The sequence below is a fragment of the Eumetopias jubatus genome, unplaced genomic scaffold, assembly GCF_037043125.1.
Source record: "Eumetopias jubatus isolate StellerSeaLion01/CBP00866 unplaced genomic scaffold, mEumJub1_p1.0 scaffold_13, whole genome shotgun sequence".
NCBI lineage: Eukaryota > Metazoa > Chordata > Mammalia > Carnivora > Otariidae > Eumetopias > Eumetopias jubatus.
In genome coordinates this window covers 52316835-52341193 of record NW_028274819.1, presented here as the reverse complement: position 1 = coordinate 52341193, position 24359 = coordinate 52316835, and the positions used below count along the sequence as shown (strand labels likewise).

The window sequence follows — 24359 nt, the reverse complement described above, 5'->3', positions numbered from 1 at the left end:
TGATTTATTATTTGTTTTAATTCAGTATTATCTGTTCATACAATAAACCTATACTCTGTACCTATTCCACTGAGTAGACTTTATATAAATGAGTCAGAAAATATCTCATTTTAGAACTCACATTTTAATTTGAGAAAACAGTGCAGATAATTATAGTTTAATAGCTTCATGCTACTGGCCCAAGTGTTTCCTGATTGCAGTGGGAGTGTTTCATATTTCAGCAAAATTTCAACTGTCTTTACAAAAGCTCAGCAACTCACCATTTTCACTTCCCAGCTCTACCAAGAAAGTTCCATTTGGGTTCAACCCTAAAATATATACTTCTTTACTCAGAGTTCTCTTATTTGCTTAAGAATAAGTTATAATGCAAGATAATAGCATGTCTAAGAGAATTGAGAATATCATTATTGTTTCAAAGTCTGAGTGCTTTAGGACAATGCATTGGTAACTTTGGCATTTACTGTCCTTTTAAGTGTTAAGGATTATTTATGGATTTCATTTATTCCCATCACTCATTCAAATAGTGTGTGTGTGTGTGTGTGTGTGTGTGTGTGTGTGTGTTTTCTTGAGAAATATCCAGCATTAGGCATTAATTGATGCAGGAGAAAAGCAAAATTACTCGGTTGAATCTGTTTGGTTTTGACCCCATAAATGATGGGGTTTAGCATAGGGGGCACCACCACATAGAGGTGGGCTACTAGGATGTGGACATGGTGAGGGATGGTTTTCCCCCCAAAACGATGGGCAAAAAATGAAAAGAATGCTGGGGCAAAGAACATAAGGATGACACAGATGTGGGAAGCACATGTGTTGAGGGCCTTGAATCTGGCAGCCCAGGAAGGTATCTGAAACACTGTGCAAAGGATCATGGTGTACGACATAATGATGAACACAATATCCAGTCCTGTAGACAGTAGGGCCACAGTCAGACCATAGATGATGTTGACCCTGATACTATCACATGCCAATCTGGTAATGCCCAAGTGCTCATAGTAGGAATGAGGAATGATGTTTCTCCCACAATACCTAAGTCGGTGTACCAGGAAGATGAATGGAAGGCAGATGATAAAGCTCCTGACCACAGCTGTTATGCCAATCTTCCCAGTGACTGAAGAGGTTAAGATTGTGGAGTATCTCAGTGGGTGACAGATGGCCACATAGCGGTCAAATGCCATGGCCAGGAGAATAGCAGATTCTGCCACAAAGATGAAATGTACGAAGAACATCTGGGACACACAGCAACCAAACAATTTATCCATGGACTGGAACCAGAAGATGGCCAGCATCTTGGGGGCTGTGGCTGTGGAGAGAAGCACATCTGCCGAGGCCAGCATGGAAAGGAAGATATACATGGGCTCATGGGGACTGCGCTCAGTCACAATCACGAAGATCAAGAAGGCATTGCCTTGGAGAGCCAAAACATACATAGAACAGATAGGGATGGAGATCCAAGTGTGCGAATCTTCCAGTCCTGGGATTCCAGTCAGGACATACCACATATCCTGAGGACTGGTGTGATTATAAGAGGAAGGAGGAATCTGTGGCAGAATATTCCACACCTAGTACCTTGAATAAAAACCGCAGGGCTGACTGAGGATTAAGGAGCACCACTTTAGGGTAAATTATGTCTGATCAGATTTTTTTCCCTCAATATGTTCTTCTCCATGGAAGGACAAGGAGATGTATTAACTAGCCTAAAATTGTACTCTGACTCTTTCCATGGAAGAATTAACACATATCTTGAAAAAAAAAATGTTAACATTTAATAAGTGCTTAGTATGTCTCATAGTACTTTCCAAATATAGCTCATTAAATCTTCACAATAGATTGTTGAAAAGACCTTTACAATAATCCTTCACATGGATATTGTTATTATTCCTATAGATGAAAAACTCCCACAGACTTTCAGCTTCTTGACCTAGATCCCATTGGATTCAGAGTCAAACAGCGTAAATTTGAAAGCTCTGGTCTTAGCCACCATCCAATACTACCTATAGAAATAAAACTAGATACAAAAACATGTCATCAAAATTTTCACTGATGACGTCCCTGAGTAAAATAGATACATGTGAAATTGGTCATACTGCTTACGGCAGAGAGAGGGAATTATTTTACCAAAATAGATTCCAGGCATTATATATACATAGGCCCTCTTCAGCATTGATTGACCACTGAACTGATGCTAAGGCCTATGCTGGGCATTGAGGATCCACAGATGAATTAATTGAGTCTGGTCTGCTAATCAACATGTTTCTTAAAATGATAGGATGAACATTAAAAACCTAAAGTATATACAATGTCAAACTCAGATTCTTAAATGGATATGCCCTGCATGCGGTGAGGAAAACTATTCTTTCCCTTTTGGATCACTGATTAAAAATTAGACAACATATTTATTATTTCAAAATACCCCACAGCAGCAAATACTAATGTTTCACATTTTGAGGTAGAGGTCCTTCAATAAAAGGGAGGGAGGGTAATTTATTGGTTACTCTTTTTCTGTAGTTCCAAAAGAATATGGATAAAATCAGGAGAGAATGTGGGTGAAAAGCTGGCTAGGAGATGTAACATGTGAGTGGGATATGTGCGTGAGGGGGTGTATACATATTAACACACACATATAAATGAGGGTAGAGACATGGATCCAAAAAAGTGGATGACAAGTGACTTCCATCCTCCCCCAAAACCCCATTCTCAAATAAAAGCTAGCTCAATGCATTTGCTGAAGAGGAACATGGACTTAGGGGATGTTTGCCTTTTCATCCCTTGGTTGCACTGGAGTCAGATCATTGTACACTCTCGTTTTACCATCTATACATTTATTTTTTAATTAAGTGGTCAATGTTCTGGCACTTCATTTCATAGGATTAAAATGTGTGGACACCATTTATTTCTTTTCTCTTTTTTATTTGAAGTATAATTTATATACAATGTTGCATTAGTTTCACATGTACGACACCATGATTGGATTATTCTATATTTTAGGTTATACTCGCCACAAGGATACTTCTCATATGTCACCATGCAACGCCATTACAATACCACTGGCTATATTCCCTAAGCTTGACTTTTATTCCTGTGACTTATTAATTCCACAACTGAAAGTTTCTATGTCCTACTACCCTTCACCCATTTTACCCATCCTCTGTCCCCCGCCCCTTCTGACAACCATTAGTTTGTTCTCAATAGTTAATTAAACCCCATGTTTTGAGTTATAGTTTAGAATATGTAATATGGAAATGGTCACCCCATTAGGCCTTTCCTTAAGTTGCTATGTGATTCTTTAAAAATTCTGTAATATAATGTTGAGATGCTTAAGTCTCTGGATCTCCTTTGATTACATATACCAATTGTTTAACCATTTCACATATAGCTAAAATTAATTGTTGGAAATTTCTTTTAAATGGAATTGTGGGGTTCAGAGGGTGAGAGAAAAGATTAATGTGGGAATATGCCTAACCCAGACCTATGCCACAGCCATGCACGTGAGTCAAGTCCAGCTATGGGGAGGGGATGTGTAGTGAGCAGGGCTTCATAAGGACATCAGAGATGGGGAAGAAGAGAGTCTAAGTGTTGAAAGGAACACAGAAATGGGGGTCAAAGATAAATAAAACAAATTTTGCAGATGTTCTTCTGATCTTTTCAGACACCAGTGATCTGATTTATTTTATTTGGTTTCGTTTTGGCATAGCATTATCAACTGCAGCTACCTAACTTATAGCTCTGGGGCTCCATGAAGCATTTCTTTATAATATTCCTATTGGTCTATTCTGACAGAATCATGAATATATGCATGGAGGCAGTGTGGGGCTATTAGGGACCATGTAATTCTGGGGCCCATAGATTGGATTTAAATACTGGTTGAGTCATATTCTGACTGCACTACTATTAAAAATTACTTAATTTGAAGCTTAGTCTTCATATATAAAATACCTAAAATAAACATCAATTTAAAAAGTGAGTCAATTCTGAAGTTAGTGTTGTAGGATGGTTGCTATATAAATCAGACACATGTGTATCTGAGATACACCCAGCCACAGATGAAATTAGGGCACTTCCAAAATTATCATCATTAAGGTCAAAATCATTGTTACTATGAACTAAGTTCAATTTTTTGGACTTCAGGCTTATGATCCACCGGACAGAGATTGAACTGGTTAGAGTAGCCACACAGACCAAGACTTACTTTCTCACACTAGACACATGATACCCACTGCAATTTTCACCCCAAATTGGTCATGTTAGTTTTATAAGGGGCAGGCAGTTCAGCATGGTGAGCTTAGTGGGCTTAGAAATGGAGTTTTATTGTTGCCCCAGCACCAGAGTACATCTTTGTTATATAGGGAGGGGAGTCCAAGTCTGAGCCTCAGCTTCTTACTCTGTGCTGAGCCCAGCACCTGCTATATGGTGAATATCTAGTTAACCCTATGGAAAAAATGCATGCATGGATTTGTGTATACACACATATCCGTGGTCTTTAACTACTAGGCTTGCTTATCTCCTGAGCCTTATTCTTATTACTGGACCTTATAAATTCACTGCATCTATGCCCAACATTCAGAGCCACATAACAAAGATAAACAATCAGTGCATAAATATATTCAGAGAGAATAAAATATACTTGTGCTCTTTGCAGATGACCCATTTAGGAAAAGAGCCTCAAGAGGCACTACAATTGCTTGGGCAATCCGATCACCTCCACACACAGTACCTCGGAGCTCAGGGTTGAGAGAAATGCAAGATGATCCAGTTCTAGGAAGACAGCAGCTTCTGTGGTTTCCTAAGAATTTCTTCCTTTCCTTTCCTTTTTCTGGTGTCTTTTTCTATGTGTTCTTGCTGAGCAAAATTCAGCTTCTTATCTATATTTTCTAGGACCCTGAAGATATTTAAGTAGTGGAGAGAGAAAAAAAGAAAAGCCAGATGATGTTCACAACATGGTGAGGAAATGGGGAGCTGGGTATTTATACCTCTTCTGGGCATTTCTTGGGCCCAGGATCTTCAGCCCCCATCAGAAGATGGAACTTGACTCACTCATGGAAGGAGAGGGTCCAGAGCTGGCTTCGGGAAGAAGCGCCCCCATGTCCTCTCCATGTACTGTGTGTGCAGGTTGTCCTCTGCACAGCACTCTCACACACCCAAGTTGACACACATATGCCATTAAATATTCGGGTCCTTTGTGTGTCAGAGACGCCTGCTAGTGCACTCACAGCCTGTTGCCATGGAAGCATCTGCAAATGGAGATGGTCAAGACCACATGTGGAAGCATTGTATGCTTTTTTTTTCTTTTTCTCTTCCCTGTGATTTTCTTTTTTTATTATGTTAATCACCATACATTGCATCATTAGTTTTTGATGTAGTGTTCCATGATTCATTGTTTGCATATAACACCCAGTACTCCATGCAGTACGTGCCCTCCTTGATACCCATCACCAGGCTAACCCATCCCCACACCACCCTCCCCTCTAGAACCCTCAGTTTGTTTCTCAGAGTCCATCGTCTCTCATGGTTCATCTCTCCCTCCAATCCCCCGCCCCTCATTTTTCCCTTCCTTCTCCTCATGTCCTCCAGGCTATTCCTTATGTTCCACAAATAAGTGAAACCATAAGATAATTGACTTTCTCTGCTTGATTTATTTCACTTAGCATAATCTCCTCCAGTCCCATTCACATTGATGCAAAAGTTGGGTATCATCATCCTTTCTGATGGCTGAGTAATATTCCTTTGTATATATGAACCACATCTTCTTTATCCATTCATCTGTTGAAGGGCATCTTGGTTCTTTCCACAGTTTGGCTATTGCGGACATTGCTGCTATGAACATTGGGGTGCATATGGCCCTTCTTTTCACTACATCTGTGTCTTTGGAGTAAATACCCAGTAGTGCAATTGCTGGGTCATAGGGTAGCTCTATTTTTAATTTTCTGAGAAACCTCCACACTGTTTTCCGAAGTGGCTGTACCAACTTGCATTCCCACCAACAGTGTAAGAGGGTTCCCCTTTCTCCACAACCTCTCTAACATTTGTTGTTTCTTGCCTTGTCAATTTTTGGCATTCTAACTGGTGTAAGGTGGTATCTCGATGTGGTTTTGATTTGAATTCCCCTGATAGCTAACGATGATGAACATTTTTTCATGTGTCTATTAACCATTTGTACATCTTCTTTGGAGAAGTATCTGTCCAAGTCCTCTGCCCATTTATTGACTTGATCGTTTGTTTTTTGGGAAAAAACTCTCTTTGAGTTTGAGAAGATCTTTATAGATCTTGGATATCAGCCCTTTGTCTGTAGTATCATTTGCAAAAATCTTCTCCCATTCAGTGGGTTGCCTCTTAGTTTTGTTGACTGTCTCCTTTGTTGTACAGAAGTTTATTATCTTGATGAAGTCCCAAAAGTTCATTTTTGCTTTTGTTTCCCTTGCTTTTGGAGTTATGCCTTGAAGAAGTTGCTGTGGCCGATGTTGAAGAGGTTACTGCCTCTGTTCTTCTCTAGGATTTTGATGGATTCCTGTCTCACATTTAGGTCTTTCATCCATTTTGAGCTTATCTTTGTGTATGGTGTAAGAGAATGTCGAGTTTCATTCTTCTGTATATAGCTGTCCAATTTTCCCAGCATCATTTATTGAAGAGACTGTCTTTTTTCCATTGCATATTTTTTCCTGCTTTGTCGAAGATTATTTGACCATAGAGTTGAGGGTCCATATTTGGGCTCTCTATTTTGTTCCATTGATCTATGTGTCTGTTTTTGTTCCAGTACCATGCTCTCTTGGTCATCACAGCTTTGTAATATAGCTTGAAGTCAGGCAATGTAATGCTCCCAGCTTTGTTTTTCTTTTTCAACATTTCCTTGGCAATTCAGGGTCTTTTCTGATTCCATACAAATTTTAGGATTGTTTGTTCCAGCATTTTGAAAAATATCTTTGGTATTTTTATCAGGATGGCAATGAAAGTGTAGATTGCTCTGGGCGGCATAGACATTTTAACAAAGTTTATTCCTCCAATCCAAGAGCATGAAATGTTTTTCCCTCTTTTTGTTTCTTCTTCAATTTCTTGCATGAGTATTCTGTAGTTCCTAGAATATAAGTCCTTTACCTCTTTGGTTAGGTTTATTCCAAGGTATCTTATGATTTTTGGTGGTATTGTAAATGGAATTGATTCTCTATATTCTTTTTCTACAGTTACATTGTTAGTGTATAAGAAAGCAACTGATTTCTGTGCATTGATCCTGCCACATCACTGAATTGTTATATGAGTTCTAGTAATTTGGGGGTGACGTCTTTTGGGTTTGCCACATGAAGTATCATGTCATCTGCAAAGAGAGAGAGTTTGATTTCTTCTTAAATGAAACACAGGAAGGTACATATGTAGATAAGTTTTGTCTACTTACCACAAACTTGAAAAAAACCTATAACCAACATTCTGACCAGTAAAAAAAAACACTACCAGCATCCCCAAAGCCAATATAGATTCTGATTCCATAGGGCTAGACGAGAGCTCTAGAATATGCAGGTGGTGGTGGTGCTGAGGCTGCAGGACAAGAAAGCACACTTTCAGGAGAAAAGCTTTAGGACACCAATTTCCACTGCAAAGGGATTCTGAACTGTGTTGGTATTATTTTTAAAACTCTAAGAGAGTATTCTCAGAACATGGGACTATTTCCATCTCTCATCAGGAGGTCCCTATTCATTCCTCTAGCAGATTCTCCCTTTTTGAAGTTGTGGTCGCAAATATCCTAGGAAACAGAGATATAGCATCAGGTAGAAAATTGTTTAAGTCTATTCAACAGTAAAGTTCTGAGAGACCTAAGAAAATTAGGAGATATAGTATACAGTGAACATCAGCCTGTGGGTTTATTACCAGGGGATTATTTTCACTAAAAACATGTTCCCTCACTTCTAAGAATCCCTAATCTCTCCCATTCTGGACCTTAGCTTCCTGACGTGAGAACAAAATGAATACCAACAGAGCCTCGACTTTCTGATTTCCCACATCTTGCTTTGGTCACCTCACCTACCAATATCCTTTAGCTCTCTCCTTATTAGTTGTGACATTAGTTAAGGGAGCAATGGGCCATGACATGACAGACTTTTTGTAAGAAAATCAACATGAAAAATACATGTGCTCCCCTAAACTCACTGTAGCTGTTTCAATAGTGTTTCCCATCCATGCTGGGTGGTAGCCTTGCAGGCTGAGCATGACGCCTGGTCAACTCCTACCAGGTTGTTATTTCTCACTGGCTCTTTAGGCCACCACCTTGAAAAGGGCCCCCAGAGACTATCTACTTCTTGGATAACAAGTTTCTTACTCCTTAACAGGTTGGCTTTCTGGAAGCTTCTGTTTTGTTTCTAAAAAGGCTGCAAAGTGGCAGATGGTGATTTTAACACCTGTGTTAGGTCTATCAATTCTCAATGTCAGGACCTGGGCTGATGACTCTAAAATTGCCTTTCCTCCTAGGCTTTACTTGACTTTATGTTATTTCTCCAAGATAGAGGCCTATGTAAATCAAATGTCCCTAACCTGATCCTTTCTGTGTAAGACCCAGTAATCAGCAGATGTATTTTCTTCAGCTTCCTTCACTCATTTTCCTTCCTTTGTCCCTCTTCCACTAGGTCATGGATTTTAAACACTCTGAACTTCTTCCTATGTCTCATCATCATAGTGCAAACACAGTTCTAAAGCTAGCTGTGATTTCTGAGTGTGTACCAGATATTTTCATGCCCACTGTTCACAGCCATTCTTTCCACCTATTTTGGCCCATATTTTACAAGGTGCCATAATCTGAGGTACAGATACTCAGAGCATCTGTATGAGTACCACGTCCTCAAGTGAACCCTCCCACTCACCAAAGGAAACATGACTCTCCAGCCAATGATTCAGCTGTGTTACATATGTCACTATTCCCTTAACTCAACGTAAGTTCATGTCAGTACTCCCAGCGTGCCTGGCCAGGGCAGGACATGTCCTGCTGCCACAGAGAACCCCCTGCTTCCCCAAGATTGAGTCAGTGCTGAGGAGAGGTGACGATGCAGTTCAAGGCCTTGAAGGGAAGCTTGTCTAACCACTGAGAGACATGTGCCCAGACATGGTCTGTGAGGCACAACATGACCTCCAAAGTTTCAGCAGCTAACTGCTGTTTTCCATCTATAATTGGGCCATATGACTTTTGTCAGACTGTCCTGTTCCAAGATGCTTTGTTCTGTCCAGGAACTATTTCCCCACTTTTAAGCTATTGGAGACTAAAACCTATTCTTTTGTTTTCTATGCTGATGACTTAATTGAGTGGGGTGCTAAAAAGGAGGGAAAGATAGAAACACAGGGTTTTAAATGCAAATTTAAAATACATAGGTTGAGGTTTGTATCTAAAAAATATTAAGCAATACTTGCTTCTTTGATGGAAAATTTCTCTGATGCATTCCTTTGTTGAATGGTATTTAACATTTCCTCCTTCAGTATCTGAGAGATTATAGGAATATTAAACCAATTTTTCCCCTGTATCTATGCACAGACATCTGATTTCTTTTCTGCTTCCCTTCTTTTGAAACTTGAACTAAAGTTTCTAAATTAGAGAGAAACCTGTTTATATATTTTTAACTCAGAATCAATCATAAGCATAAAGTTTCATCACTTAGAATATTCCACTCTTTGATTTAAAAGCAGAGTGTTTAGAGCAAAATCTACTTTCAGCCCAACGGCAATGTTGTCTTCATATAAAATATAACAGGGGAGGATTCCGATTTTAAGGAGAAAGGATGAAAATTGAATCCAAAGTCAAATTCCATTTTATGTCCTCGTTATACTCTAAACCTGCACTGTCCAATATAGTAGCCACGGCATTGTCCGAGACAATGTCCTTTTAACATTTAAATATAAGTTAACTATAATTAACAAGAATTGCAAATGCACTTGCCCAGTATACTATCTACATTTCAAATGCTCAATAGCCATATAAAGCTGTTCTTATATGTTGGTCTTTATTATTCTATATTAGAGAATATCTTCATTATTTTAGAAAAATTCAACTGGACAATTCTGGTCCATACAGTTATCACAACATGTCTGTGAGGTGGGCACTTTCCCCATTTTGAAGATTAATTAACTGAATCTCAGAATTAAAGCTCCAAGGTATCCACCTCTGTAACTGAAACCTAGGATTTGAATCCAGCTTTGGTTCAATGCAAAGAAAGTGCTTGATTTCCGTATTGGGCACATTACCTAGTTTTTTTTCCTTTCTTGAATATACTTATGGCAGGTACATAGCATGTCCTATTTGACACAAATCCACAGTTGGTAGAAAATTTATAAAATGTTTCAGATGGAGTCTCCCACCTCCACCCCTAAGAATGATTCACTTGCAAAACATAAGTTAAGGGGGGCCGGAGCAAGATGGCGGAGGAGTAGGAGACCTGGGTTTCGTCTGGTCTCCGGAATTCAGCTGAATAGGGATCAAACCATTCTGAACACCTACAAACTCAACAGGAGATCAAAGAGAAGAATAGCAACAACTCTCTGAACGGAAAAGCGACCACTTTCTGGAAGGTAGGACGTGTGGAGAAGCGAATCCGAGGTGATATTCAGGAGGATAGATGGCAGGGGTGGGGGGCCTCCGTTGGCCGCTTCGGCAAGTGATAGAGCCGCGGAGCACAAAATCGGAACTTTTAGAAGTCAGCTCCACGGAGGGACATCACTGCAGTGGCTAAGCGGGCGGTGGAACCCTCGCGGGACAGTGGGGTCTCAGGACCCTCGGGGTCACAGAAAGACCGGGGGTGCCTGAGTGTGGCAGAGCTCCCAGGTATCGGAGCGGGGAAGCCGGCTGCAGAGACAGAGCCGAGGTGCGGGCTCTCAGCTCGGGGTTGCCATAAACTGTGATCCGTGGCCCAGTCAGGCCACTGCTCCTCCAGCAGGGACCCAACAAGCGGCAGAGCCAGGGAGACTCCCCTTCCTTGCCTGGGAGGAGCGGCGCGGGAGCGCACCTCAGGGATCTGCTGGGTTTGGAGACTCCACACGGGGTCGGGTGCCAGAGATAGAAACGCTCGGTCACAGGCCGGGTGAGCACGGAGTGCGGCCGGAGAACAGGGAGATGGGAGTGACTGCTTTTCTCTGGGGGCGCACTGAGGAGTGGGGCCCCGAGTTCTCGGTTCCTCCGGGGCGGAGATTGGGAGACCGCCATTTTCACTCTCGTCCTCCAGGCTGTGCCAAGAGCTTGCAGGGAACAGGGGCTCCTGAGAGCAAACCCGAGCAGCTTGCTTAGCCCGGACCAACAAGGGCGGGGCAATTCCGCCTCCGGCAAAGACATTTGGGAACCACGGCAACAGGCCCCTCCCCCAGAAGATCAGCACGAACAGCCAGCAAGCCAAGACCAAGTTTACCGATCAAGGAGAATGGGAGAACTCCAGCGCTAGGGGAATACTGCACATAGAATTCATGGCTTTTTTACCATGATTCATTAGTTTTTCAAAGTTAATTTTTCTGAACTGTTTTTTTTCTTTTTTTGAATTTTTCTTTTTCCCTTTTTCAACCAGGATCTTATCAATCCCTTTTTGAAAAAAAACTTGTTATTTTTCATTTTTAGAGTCATATTTTATCCCTTCATAGTAGTTACCCTTATTTTTGGCATATATATATATATAAGTTGTTCTCTCTTTAAAATTTGAGATACAGTTTCTTCTAGGAGATCAAAATATACCCTAAATCACTAGTGTATGGCTTTGTTCTAGTCTCCTGCCTGATCATATTCTCTCCCTTTTTTTTTCTTTTCTTCTTCTTTTTTTTTAATCTTCTTTCTTTTTTCAAACAACTTCTTATCTTAGCAATTCCTTTTATAAAATCTTTTATACTTTTGATCTTTACAGTCATCTTCCATCCCTTCATTGTATCAGCCCTTATTTTGTACATATATAAGTCTTTCTTCCTTTAAAATTTTAGGAGGCACTTTCTTCTAACAGACCAAACTACACCCAAAATCTAGTGTGTGGCACTGATCTATACACTAGTTTGATCATATTTGATCATATTCTGTTTTTTTTGTTTTGTTCTGTTTTTGTTTGTTTTTATCTTTTTCTTTTTCTCTTTCTTTTTTCCCTTTCTTTTCCCCTGGATTCAGGTCTTTTCTGATTTGTATAGAGTATATTTGCTGGGGACGTTGTTAACCTGTTAGCATTTTGTTCTCTCATTCATCTATTCTCCTCTGGACAAAATGACAAGACGAAAAAAATCACCTCAGCAAAAAGAACAAGAGGTAGTACCGTCAGCCAGGGACCTACTCAATATGGACATTAGTACGATGTCTGAACTAGAGTTCAGAATCATGACTTTAAAGATACTAGCTGGGCTTGAAAAAAGCGTGGAAGTTATTAGAGAAACCTTTTATGGAGAAATAAAAGAACTAAAATCTAACCAAGTCGAAATCAAAAAGGCTATTAATGAGGTGCAATCAAAAATGGGGGCACTAACTGCTAGGATAAATGAGGCAAAAGAGAGAATCAACGATACAGAAGACCACATGATGGAAAATAAAGAGGCTGAGAAAAAGAGAGAGAAACAACTACAGGATCACGAGGGCAGAATTTGAGAGATAAGCGATACCATAAGATGAAACGACATTAGAATAATTGGGATCCCAGAAGAAGAAGAGAGAGAGGGGCAGAAGGTATATTGGAGAAAATTATAGCAGAGAACTTCCCTAATGTGAGGAAGGAAACAGGCATCAAAATCCAGGAGACACAGAGAACCCCTCTCAAAATCAATAAAAATAGGTCAACACCCCGACATCTACTAGTAAAACTTACGAGTCTCAGAGACAAAGAGAAAATCCTGAAAGCAGCTTGGGAGAAGAGATATGTAACTTATAATGGTAGAAACATTAGATTGGCAACAGACCTATCCACAGAGACCTGGCAGGCCAGAAAGGACTGGCATGATATCTTCAGAGCACTAAACGAGAAAAATATGCAGCCAAGAATACTATATCCAGCTAGGTTGTCATTGAAAATAGAAGGAGAGATAAAAAGCTTCCAGGACAAACAAAAACTAAAGGAATTTGCAAACAGGAAACCAGCCCTACAAGAAATATTGAAAGGGGTCCTCTAAGCAAAGAGAGAGCCTAAAAGCAGCATAGATCAGAAAGGAACACAGACAATATACAGTAACAGTCACCTTACAGGCAATACAATGGCACTAAATTCATACCTTTCAATAGTTCCCTGAATGTAAATGGGCTAAATGCCCCAATCAAAAGACACAGGCTATCAGATTGGATTAAAAAACAAGACCCATCAATATGCTGTCTGCAAGAGACTCATTTTAGACCCAAAGACACCCCCAGATTGAAAGTGAGGGGGTGGAAAACCATTTACCATGCTAATGGACACCAAAAGAAAGCTGGGGTGGCAATCCTTATATCAGACAAATTAAATTTTAAAACAAAGACTGTAATAAGAGATGAGGAAGGACACTATAACCTACTTAAAGAGTCTATCCAACAAGATCTAACAATTGTAAATATCTATGCCCCTAACATGGAAGCAGCCAATTATATAAGGAAATTAATAACAAAAGCAAAGAAACACATTGGGATTTCATCAAGATAAAAAGCTTTTGCACAGCAAAAGAAACAGTCCACAAAACCAAAAGACAACCGACAGAATGGGAGAAAATATTTGCAAATGACATATCAGATAAAGGGCTAGTATCCAAAATCTATAAAGAACTTCTCAAACTCAACACCCAAAGAACAAATAATCCAATCAAGAAACGGGCAGAAGACATGAACAGACATTTTTCCAAAGAAGACATCCAAATGGCCAACAGACACATGAAAAAGTGCTCAACATCGCTCGGCATCAGGGAAATCCAAATCAAAACCTCAATGAGATACCCCCTCACACCCGTCAGAATGGCTAAAATTAACAAGTCAGGAAATGACAGATGTTGGCGGGGATGAGGAGAAAGGGGAACCCTCCTACACTTTTGGTGGGAATGCAAGCTGGTGCAACCAGTCTGGAGAACAGTATGGAGGTTCCTCAAACAGTTGAAAATAGAGCTACCATACGATCCATCAATTGCACTACTGGGCATTTACCACAAAGATACAAATGTAGGAATCCAAAGGGGTACGTGCACCCCAATGTTTATAGCAGCAATGTCCACAATAGCCAAACTGTGGAAAGAGCCAAGATGTCCATCGACAGATGAATGGATAAAGAAGAAGTGGTATATATACAAAATGGGGTATTATGCAGCCATCAAAAGGAATGAGATCTAGCCATTTGCAATGACGTGGATGGAACTGGAGGGTGTTATGCTGAGTGAAATAAGTCAATCAGAGAAAGACATGTATCATATGACCTCACTGATATGAAGAATTCTTAATCTCAGGAAACAAACTGAGGGTTGCTGGAGTGGTGGGGGTGGGAGGGATGGGGTGGCTGGGTGATAGACATTGGGGAGGGTGTGTGCTATGGTGAGTGCTGTGAATTGTGCAAGACTGTTGAATCTCAGATCTGTACTTCTGAAACAAATAATGTAATATATGTTAAGAAAAAAAAGAAGAAGAAGATAGCAGGAGGGGAAGAATGAAGGGGAGTAAGTCGGAGGGGGAGACGTACCATGAGAGACGATGGACTCTGGAAAACAAAATGAGGGTTCTAGAGGGGAGGGGGGTGGGGGGATGGGTTAGCCTGGTGATGGGTGTTGGGGAGGGCACGTTCTGCGTGGAGCACCGGGTGTTATGCACAAACAATGAATCATGGAACACTACATGAAAAACTAATGATGTAATGTATGGTGATTAACATAACAATAAAAAATTTAAAAAAAACTTAGGTTAAAATGGAACTTGTTCATAGGTGATTCTCTGGATTTATGTTTATACATGTTTTAAAATCAAGAATCATACACTCTGCGCTAAAGCTCTAATTCCAATAAAATTCATGTTTTCGTATTACATAGTGTGTGTTAATTATTGTTGCTGTTTCGTTCTTTAAAAGACCTGAGCATCACAACATATTTTCAGAGAAAAGAGTCTGAGCATTCTGCTCTGAATCTGCTGGGTCTTGACACTGTAGATGATGGGGTTCATCAAAGGTGGGAAAAGGATGTAGATGTTGCCCATAAGTACATGGATCACAGGGGAGAGATGTTTGCCAAAACAGTGCACCATTGTTAGGCTAATGATAGGGATGTAGAACATCAGAACAGCACAAATGTGGGAGATGCAGGTCTGAAACGATTTATGCCACTCCTCCTGAGAGGCAATTGCCAGGACTGCCCTAAGAATCAGGACATAGGAGTAAAGGATCAGAACAGCATCCAACAACAGCGTGAAAATGACCAGCCTCAGGGCGTAGTGGCTATTAAATCTGATGTCTGAGCTAACTAAGCAGAGAAGGTCCTGGTGCAGGCAGAATGAGTGAGAGAGGATGTGGGAACGGCAGTAATGGAAAAATTTCAGATTGATGATAGGGGGTGTAATAAAGAAGAAACTCCTCACTACTATGGTGAGCCCAATTTTGAAAATCCCGGAATTATTCAGAACGGAGGAATAACGCAGTGGATGGCAAATAGCGATATAACTATCAAAGGCCATAGTGAGGAGGACAGAGGACTCCATTAAAGACAAACCGTGGATGAAGTAGCACTGGGCAATGCAGGAATCCAGGCTGATTTCTCGAACGAACCCCCACAGGATGCCCAGCATCGTGTGCACTGTGGACAGCCCCATGCACAGGGGCTCGGCTCAGTCCGGATCACATGCAGCACCAGGCGGTTTCCCAGGAAGACCATGGCATAGATGGTGGAGAAGGGAAGGGAGATCCAGGGATATTGCTGCTCCAGGCCAGAAAATGCAGTGAGAATGACGAAGAATTTATGCTAGGGCTTCTCAAAGCAATCATTCTGGCACTGGGATACTTCTTCCAGGCAGCAAGAAAGTGTTTTTCAAAGGAAATGCTCCATTTTCTGATGAGTTAAGTGAAATTGCTAATAAAATTGTGCTTAAAGTTAATTAAGTGTAGGAAATGTTAGCCGAGCAACTCTGATCTTTAAAGATGTATTATCGGGCGCCTGGGTGGCTCAGTTGGTTAAGCGACTGCCTTCGGCTCAGGTCATGATCCCGGAGTCCTGGGATCGAGTCCCACATCGGGCTCCCTGCTCAGCAGGGAGTCTGCTTCTCCCTCTGACCCTCTTCCCTCTCGTGCTCTCTATCTCTCATTCTCTCTCTCTCAAATAAATAAATAAAATCTTAAAAAAATTAAAAAATTAAAAAAATAAAGATGTATTATCTGCTGCCTGGAAGAAAATAGTGTCCTCCCGATGTCATTTCAGAGCCATTATTAATCCACTGGCAGGTGCACAGATGTCCTTAGAACCCACAGTGAAAATGAATAGACTAGAGGAAGAAACTAATTTCCAGAGAGGATGTTGCCTGGAATATCTTCTCAGGGATTCTGGTCAAAGGACGTAGCTGTAAAATTGAGAGCTGAGGTTCTCAAAGTAATTATTAGTTTCCTCCCCTTCAATTCATTAAGTATCCAAAATCTATTTAACTAATCACTGTGTACCCATAATTTTCCACTTTCTGCTGTCTCCAAGTGAATTTTTCCTCCAAACAGTCCTTAGTTAAGACATTACTGTATTGTTCCACTCTGGATGACACAGCCAACAAGTACTTTTTCTCTGCAGTGACAAGCAAAGAGACATATTTATGCATGAGACCTTTAATGAGTGATCTCCCATGAGAGCTCTCACGCCGAGATGTTCAGCTTACCTATGCCCTTGTGACAGGGAGACTTGGGTTGAAGACTCTCAGCTTCTGACATCAGCCCAGTGTTCTCTACCCACTTATTCACTCATTGAATCCACAGGCTCACTATTCATTTAATATGCATTTATTGAAGGAGTGAGCAATTTTTTTCTCTTCCTTAGAACCTAGCATTCTAAAGATCAAAAAGAAGGCCAATGTGGCATAGTTAAGTCCAGAATTTTAAATAGCCTCCTTGAAAGCATTAATTGTCTTCTTCCACACATTGTTTCCCCTCTTAGGGTTCTGGTCCTGGGAGTCATCATAAAAGAGTTAATGGCTCTTAGAGTGTAGGCAGGGATTTTAAAGTCCATACGGGTTTTTATGTTTCATTTCACCCTTCCAACATGTTCCATTAACTTCAGAGTCTGGCTTCCCCTTGTGGACCATTCCTCATCTTTGTCATCCTAGCACAACAGGCAACCCTCAGGCTACCCTTCTTCTGAATGCACCCTGTATCCCTATCAGACCCCTTCTAGAATCCCCTCCACTGTTATTTCTTGCCCTGAGCCCCTCTCCATGTGAAATAATTTAGCCCACTATTTTTATTTGTCTCCTTCCTTGAATGATTGGAGTCTTTACCTTTTGAAAAAAAAATGTGTCCACCCTGAGCACTTCTTTTCTTTCTCAAAAGCACCATTTCTCTTCTTTCCGGAGATGTTTTTTCAGATATTCTTTCTGCCTGAGATGTTCTTTTCACAGAGATAGTCTTTCCCATCTTCTCCCCAACCTCTTCCTCCTCTTTGTAAAATAATCTTGTATTTTTTTCTCTGCAACTCAGCCATCACTTTTCAGGAAGCACCTTACCTGAGACAGATTTTCCCCACATATCTATTATGTTGGTAACATATATTTATCTTTATATAGCTTATTCAATTTACAGTGTGATATTCATGAGACTACAGATTAACTAAGGTCTCTGTTACATACCGAATTGTAAGCTCCCAGATGGGGGGTGGGGGTAGTATTAATTTTTATTCTGTGTGGTAGGCTGAAATTTGCTCCTCAAAGTCCTCACCTCTGCCATGAGCTCAGACTCATGGATACAACCATGTACTTTATATCTTCGTCTGCATATTTAATCCAAAAATTCATATTATAACAAAAAAATACTTGGTTTTCCTCAGAAATCAATCCTTTCCCCATTTCCTCCTGATATCATAAAATGACTCCACGAATCACAGGATTGCTTAAGAAAACTCTCAAGAGGCTTTCTTGATTCGTCTCTTTCCTTCCTTCTCCTGGCTATCAAATCCTTCACCTCTTTCTTTCATTTCCAGCCTCAAGCATACCCACAACCTATCCACTTCTCACGTATACACTATACACTACCACTGTCTTGGTACATAATATTCTTATCTGTTCCTTGGCTATTATAATAATTTACCAGCTATTTTTATTGTTTTTGCCCTTCCCCCTAAACATGTATTCTCCCCAGAAAAACCAAACCTATTTTCTTTTTTATTAAGATTTTCTTCCTTTATTTATTTGAGAGAGACAGAGAAGGGAAAAAAGAGGGGGAGAGAGAGAGGGAGAGAAGAGCAAATGGTAGAAGCAGACTTCAAGCTGAGCCCAGAGCCCAAAGATCCTAAGATCATGACCAGAGCAGAAATCAAGTTGGACACAACCGAATGAGCCACCCATGTGCCCCCACACTACATTTTTAAAACATCTGCTAGAACACATGAGCCCATGGTAAAACTAAACAACAAGTAAAACAAAAAACAAAAAATCACTAATGGATTTACGCTGCTCTTAAAATAAAAAATATTTTATTCATCATGGTCGGAAAACTTTAAATGATCTGCCTTACTCACCTCTCCATCAACATTTTAGGCCACTGTTGCTTTTTTCCCCTAATCTCTGGGAATCCTTTCTTCCTCAAAATGAATTAAGAGTTTCCCTGTCTCAGAGTCTTTGTTCTTGATCTTCCCTCTGCCTAGAATGCTCTACTCCAAGTACTTGCACAAAACCTCCTTTCATCATTCAGGATTCTACCACTCCACAAGACAACAATTACTTTTCTTCTTTGGTGAAGAATTCAGTGTAGCTTCCTCAGAGGAATTTTTATAACCCCACCCTCTCCAGTAAATTACTGTTCTCAAAATACCCTGCTTTGTGTTTATACCACATATCGTATGCTGATTTTGCATGAGATCTCCTGGAATTTCTAGAAAACCAGGTGCCATGTCTGGTTTTTGCTCACTAAAATGCCAAGTGAGGTTTAGCATGGAGTGGCCATTTTTCAAATAATTATTGAATTACTTGAATTAATCTATGAATTTGAGCTGTACAATTACAGAGGTATAAAACAAGTTAAAGCAAATACATTGTAAAAAATTCCGTGAAATCTAAACACTCATATCTTAAAGTAACACATCTGATCCTTGTTGGCCACATGCTACCAAATGTTGTCCTCCTATACAAAGTTTATACGATAAATAAAACAGATGCTGCCTTAGGCATTCATCCTGACCTTGGACACAACACTCAGACTCCAAATGTGATTCCTATCATCAGAGCCTGACCCCACATGGAGGCTTGGCCCTGGAATGATGACAGAAGATTCAAACATTCTGTGAATATAGGCATGCATTGAAAACCATACTCTCATTCAGGCTTCTTCAGACTAGCCACAAAGGTTAATGGTGCTGCCTCAGAGAATAACAGCCTTTTAGCAATAAAAGAGCAATAAATATTGGAGACTGTTCCTAAATTCTATTTTGAGATAGGATGGGAATCAGGAGAGGATAGTGTATCAATGAGATGAATAAATGAACATTTCAAGAGGAAAGTAGTCACATATGTCAGATGCACAATATGCTCCCTTTGCATCAAAATGGAAAAAAAAAATAGAACATCATTTCCCAAAACATTCATGATGTGTGATGTCCCCTTCCAGTCAGTGTGCATAGTATTTCTTTCTGAATTTCTAGCAACCAGAGCAATGCCTGGCATGAAATATAAGTAATGAGGACATGCAGCAGTGAATTGGAGGCCAGGGCAGTGATGGGATTCTGGCATTTGCTCTGTGCACTTTGTCTGGAATGTGGATCTGGAAAGCATATCTGTGATCAAATTAAACAGATCATTCTTTCAGAGGAGACTTTCCTTACATCCTCCAATTCAAACTGACCTACATGTCCAGGCATCTCTGTCTTTTTTTCTATTCTTTGGAAATGATCCTCTACATGATCACTTGCTGCCATTTTCAGATTAGGTAGGATAATAACCAATAGTCCTTACTTACATTAAAGGTATAGAGGAAGAGTGTTTGATGTAAAAGTGAATCTTTATCATTATATGGAATAAAAAATATTTCTGTTTCCCAGAATAGTCCAGGTTTTTGCTTGTTTATTGGTACCATTATTTATATGACACCCACACACAACCTGTTTTGGACAATAATTGAAAGATCGCACTCTGCCAGGTAGTCCCTCTAATGGTCCCGTCTGGACACCAGCAGGGGGCAGAAGAAGCTCATTGAATTTTCGCCTCCTTAAGGAGGCATAAGCAGCTTTGCTTTACAACTGGGTAGGTATAAGTGAGGCCAAGCCCTTCAGAGTCTTGACATGGCTGAAGAGATAAGAACATTCTATAACACTAGTTCAAAAAACTGGTTGTTCAGGGGTTCTCAGAGAAATAGGTTAGCATTGGTGGCAACCTTTTTACCACAAACCCAGTATAGGCTTAAAATCCCAGGTTACAGGAATGGTTACTATTGTTAATTTTATAAATGTTCTCTTTATTAAGTATTATTTGTGCACCTGTTCTTATGTATTTGGCTTATTACATTACATAAGATGTCTATAAATAATACTCCCATAATGACTGAAATATTGAAAAATGATAATGCATAATTTAGAACCATGATAAAAAGTTCTATCACATTGTACATCTGTTTAACTGTAGTCATGTGGTTATCCAAGAAGTTTCCATCAGGATTTGTACTGTTTGATTGCATATGACCTAAATGATCTCCATCAAGGAAATTTATCTGTTTTAAAACTTTTTCTACATTTAAGACAATGTCAGACAACTGAGATAAAATCCAGACATAATAAGATGTTAAACCCTGAGTAAAAGATGTAAAACAAGCAGAAAAGTACAAATGGGAAGTAAATCTCTCTTTAATGATACTAAAGTAAGGTGCTAAAGTTTTGAAGATAAATACTTGAAGCGTAACACATATTTTAAACTGTCCCCTGAAAATTACAGAATAGGCCAAGATGATCTAGTTCAGTCCCCTCTTTTTCAAGATAAGGAAACTTGCTGGGTCTTTCTAGGAAATGAACGACCAGAGTACACACTGCTAGGCTCCTGCTGTTCTCCAAGGCATTTGGATGGCTTCAGTGTGGCCACCAGAATCACCCTCTTCATTACTACTCATCCTCACTTGTGGTGAAGAACAGCCTGGTCAGCAATAATAAAATATACTGTCATATTAAATAACAAGGTCTTCAAAAGAGACCTAGAAAACCGGTGGGTAATATATACATTTACAGTTATATCTAGAATTAAGATTTATTTATGAAAAGGTATATTACCATGATCATCATGTTCACATGCTTGACAGAAATGTTATTACTAATGAAAGTTTGACTCCACATACCAGTGTTAATTTCCATTTCCACTCTCCTCTACAGGAAGAGGACATAAGAAGTAAATTAGTTCCTCTAATTATTCCTCCTTCATCCCCAACAGAGAGAACTCTACTTTGCTGAGAGTGGAGTCTAGGCCCAGATGACTGGCTACTGTGTCTCCAGAGCACAGAAGAGAAAGATACTGTAGCCAAGACAGGAACTGGGGGAATCCCAAATGACTGCTCAAGATTCCTTCACAATAACTGGGATCCCACATCCCCAAGGGCAAAAGGGCTTCCAGGGCATCCCTAGATCACATGTGTTGCCTGCTAGCCCTTTTGTGGCCACACAAGTGGGCCTCTTAGCTGCGATACCTAGTGCAGAGGGTAATGCTGGCCATATCTTAAGATGGTCAGTTTGCTGAGAGGCAAAAATCAACTCACCCAGTGAAACCCTAACCTTAGCCCCATGAGGGATTGGTGGGATTGTAGTCACAGTATCTCAGGGAAGGGAATCACTCAAAGACCTCACCAGGATGTTATTGCTAGGTATATTGTGAACTTGTAGCAGACGTAACATTTTAATTGCTTAGATTCCTACAATTCCTAGATCCTTGGATTTCTAGAATGCTCCAGAGGTGGTAAAGGCTCATTATCTGAAACACCAGAGCTAAGCATTTTAGAGTGTCTTGGGATCTATGGTCTTACAAATCAGGTATGAGCCAGGCATGTCTCTCAGAATGGAAATGGTAAATATTTGGAAGGACCCATTGTCCTAAAATGAGACAAAATTCTCAGGAAAATCACGGGTACCATAGAAATGATTTGTTCATTTAATCCTTCATTGTCTTAGTATTTTTTCCTTTCTTTTTAATTCTTTTTGTTGTTGTTTTATTTTATTTTACTCTTGAGACTACATTATGTACAGGCACCTGGGTCCAGGCTCTAAATCTAAAAAAAACAAAAAAAGCAAAGAAATCCCAGCATCACAGAGATTGTAGATTATAGATTGTAGATTGTGAGTAATAGAGTCTGATGTGATATCTGTTGGACCACTTTTTTTTCTTTTATTATGTTATATTAATCACTATACATTACATCATTAGTTTTTGTAGTGTTCCATGATTCATTGTTTGTGTATAACACCCAGTGCTCCATTCAATATGTGCCCTCTTTTTTTTTTTCAATACGTTCCCTCTTTAACACCCATCACCAGACTAACCCATTCCCCCACCCCCTCCCCTCTAGAACCCTCAGTTTGTTTCTCAGAGTCCATAGTCTCTCATGGTTCATCTCCCCCTCCGATTCCCCCCCCTTCATTTGTTCCTTCCTACTATCTTCTTTTTTTAACATATAATGTATTATTTGTTTCAGAGGTACAGGTCTGTGATTCAACAGTCTTACACAATTTACAGCTCTCACCATAGCACATACCCTCCCCAATGTCTATCACCCAGACACCCCATCCCTCCCACCCCCCCCACTCCAGCAACCCTGTTTTTTCCTTAGATTAAGAATTCCTCATATCAGTGTTTGGGCCATTTTTAATGCATATCTATGGAAACACATGGAAACATAAATGAAGGTTACATTAAAGAGTTTCCGAGGGATAAAATGGCCAGGAAAAAAATATATATATATAGTAGAAAGAAATATCCAACACCAGAAATGCCTTATATATCCGTCAAAATAGCAGCAGTGGTGATCTGGAAGGGGAGGTAGAATGGGTAAGTGTCTAAGAGGAAAAGTACATGCATGATGCAGGTGCTAGCTCTCTGTCATTAGCCTCATTCTCCCCAAAGTTAATCATTATCCTGGTTTGTCTCATATATCGTGATTGATTCATTTTCCTCTTTTAAAAATGTTTATGTATTGAATGATATCATTTTCTGAATGTCTGACTTATTTATGCAACCTAATATTTTCAAATTGCTTTCCTGTGCTTTCAATTTTAGCCATTCTGACTGGTGTGAGGTGATATCTCACTATGGTTTTGATTTGTATTTCCCTGTTGGTAAGTGATGATGAACATCTTTTCATGTGTCGGTTGGCCATCTGGATGTCTTCTTTGGAGAAATGCCTCTTCATGTCTTCTGTCCATTTTTTTTTTTATTTGGGTTTTTTGGTGTTGTGTTATGTTAGTTCTTTCTATATTTTGGGTACAAATCTTTTATCAGATAAAGCATTTGCAAATATCTTCTCCTGTTCCATACATTGTCTTTTAGTTTTGTTGATTGCTTCCTTTGCTGTGCAGAAGCTTTTTATTTTGATGTAGTCCCAACAGTTTATTTTGTTTCTGTTTCCTTTGCTTGAGGAGACATATCTAGAAAACTGTTGTTATGGCTGATGTTAGAGAAATTACTGCCTGAGATCTGTTCTAGGGTTTTTATGGTTTCAGGACTCACATTTGAGTCCTTAATCCATTTTGAGTTTATTTTTGTGTGTCATGTAAGAAAGTGGTCCAGTTTCATTCTTTTGCTTGTGGCTGTCAAGTTTCTCCAACACCATTTGTTGAAGAGACTGTCTTTCTCCCATTGCATATCCTAGTCTCCTTTGTTGAAGATTAATTGACCATATAATCATGAGTTTATATCTGGACTCTCTATTCTATTCCATTGATGTATGTGTTTATTTTTGTGCCATTACCATTAGATTGGATTATGACAACTTTGTAGTATATCTTGAAAACTGAGGTTGTTATACATCCAGTTTTGTTCTTTTTCAAGATTGCTTTGGCTATTTGGGGTCTTCTGTGGTTCCATACAAATTTTAGGATTATTTGTTCTAGTTCTGTGAAAAATGCTGGTGGTTTTTTGATAGGGATTGCAGTGAATGTGTAGATTGCTTTGGGTAGTTTGGCAATTTTAACAATATTTGTTCTTCGAATTCATGAGCATGAAATATCTTTCCATTTGTGATCTCTTCTTGCTTCTACTTGTTTTGAGGGCAAAGATACCATTTTTTTACCTCTAGGACCTAGGACAGAGG

General features: G+C 39.8%; 2 protein-coding genes across 2 annotated transcripts; both read right to left on the bottom strand.

Moving 5' to 3' along the window:
* Nucleotides 1-589: 589 nt before the first annotated feature.
* Nucleotides 590-8190, bottom strand: LOC114218783 (olfactory receptor 52Z1P-like). The gene is given in 4 exon segments (XM_028116055.2): nt 590-623; nt 625-1559; nt 7438-7521; nt 8131-8190. Coding segments are annotated over 4 exon segments (1113 nt in total).
* Nucleotides 8191-14971: 6781 nt separating this feature from the next.
* Nucleotides 14972-15884, bottom strand: LOC114218635 (olfactory receptor 51V1-like). The gene is given in 3 exon segments (XM_028115797.2): nt 14972-15720; nt 15723-15842; nt 15845-15884. Coding segments are annotated over 3 exon segments (909 nt in total).
* Nucleotides 15885-24359: the final 8475 nt, after the last annotated feature.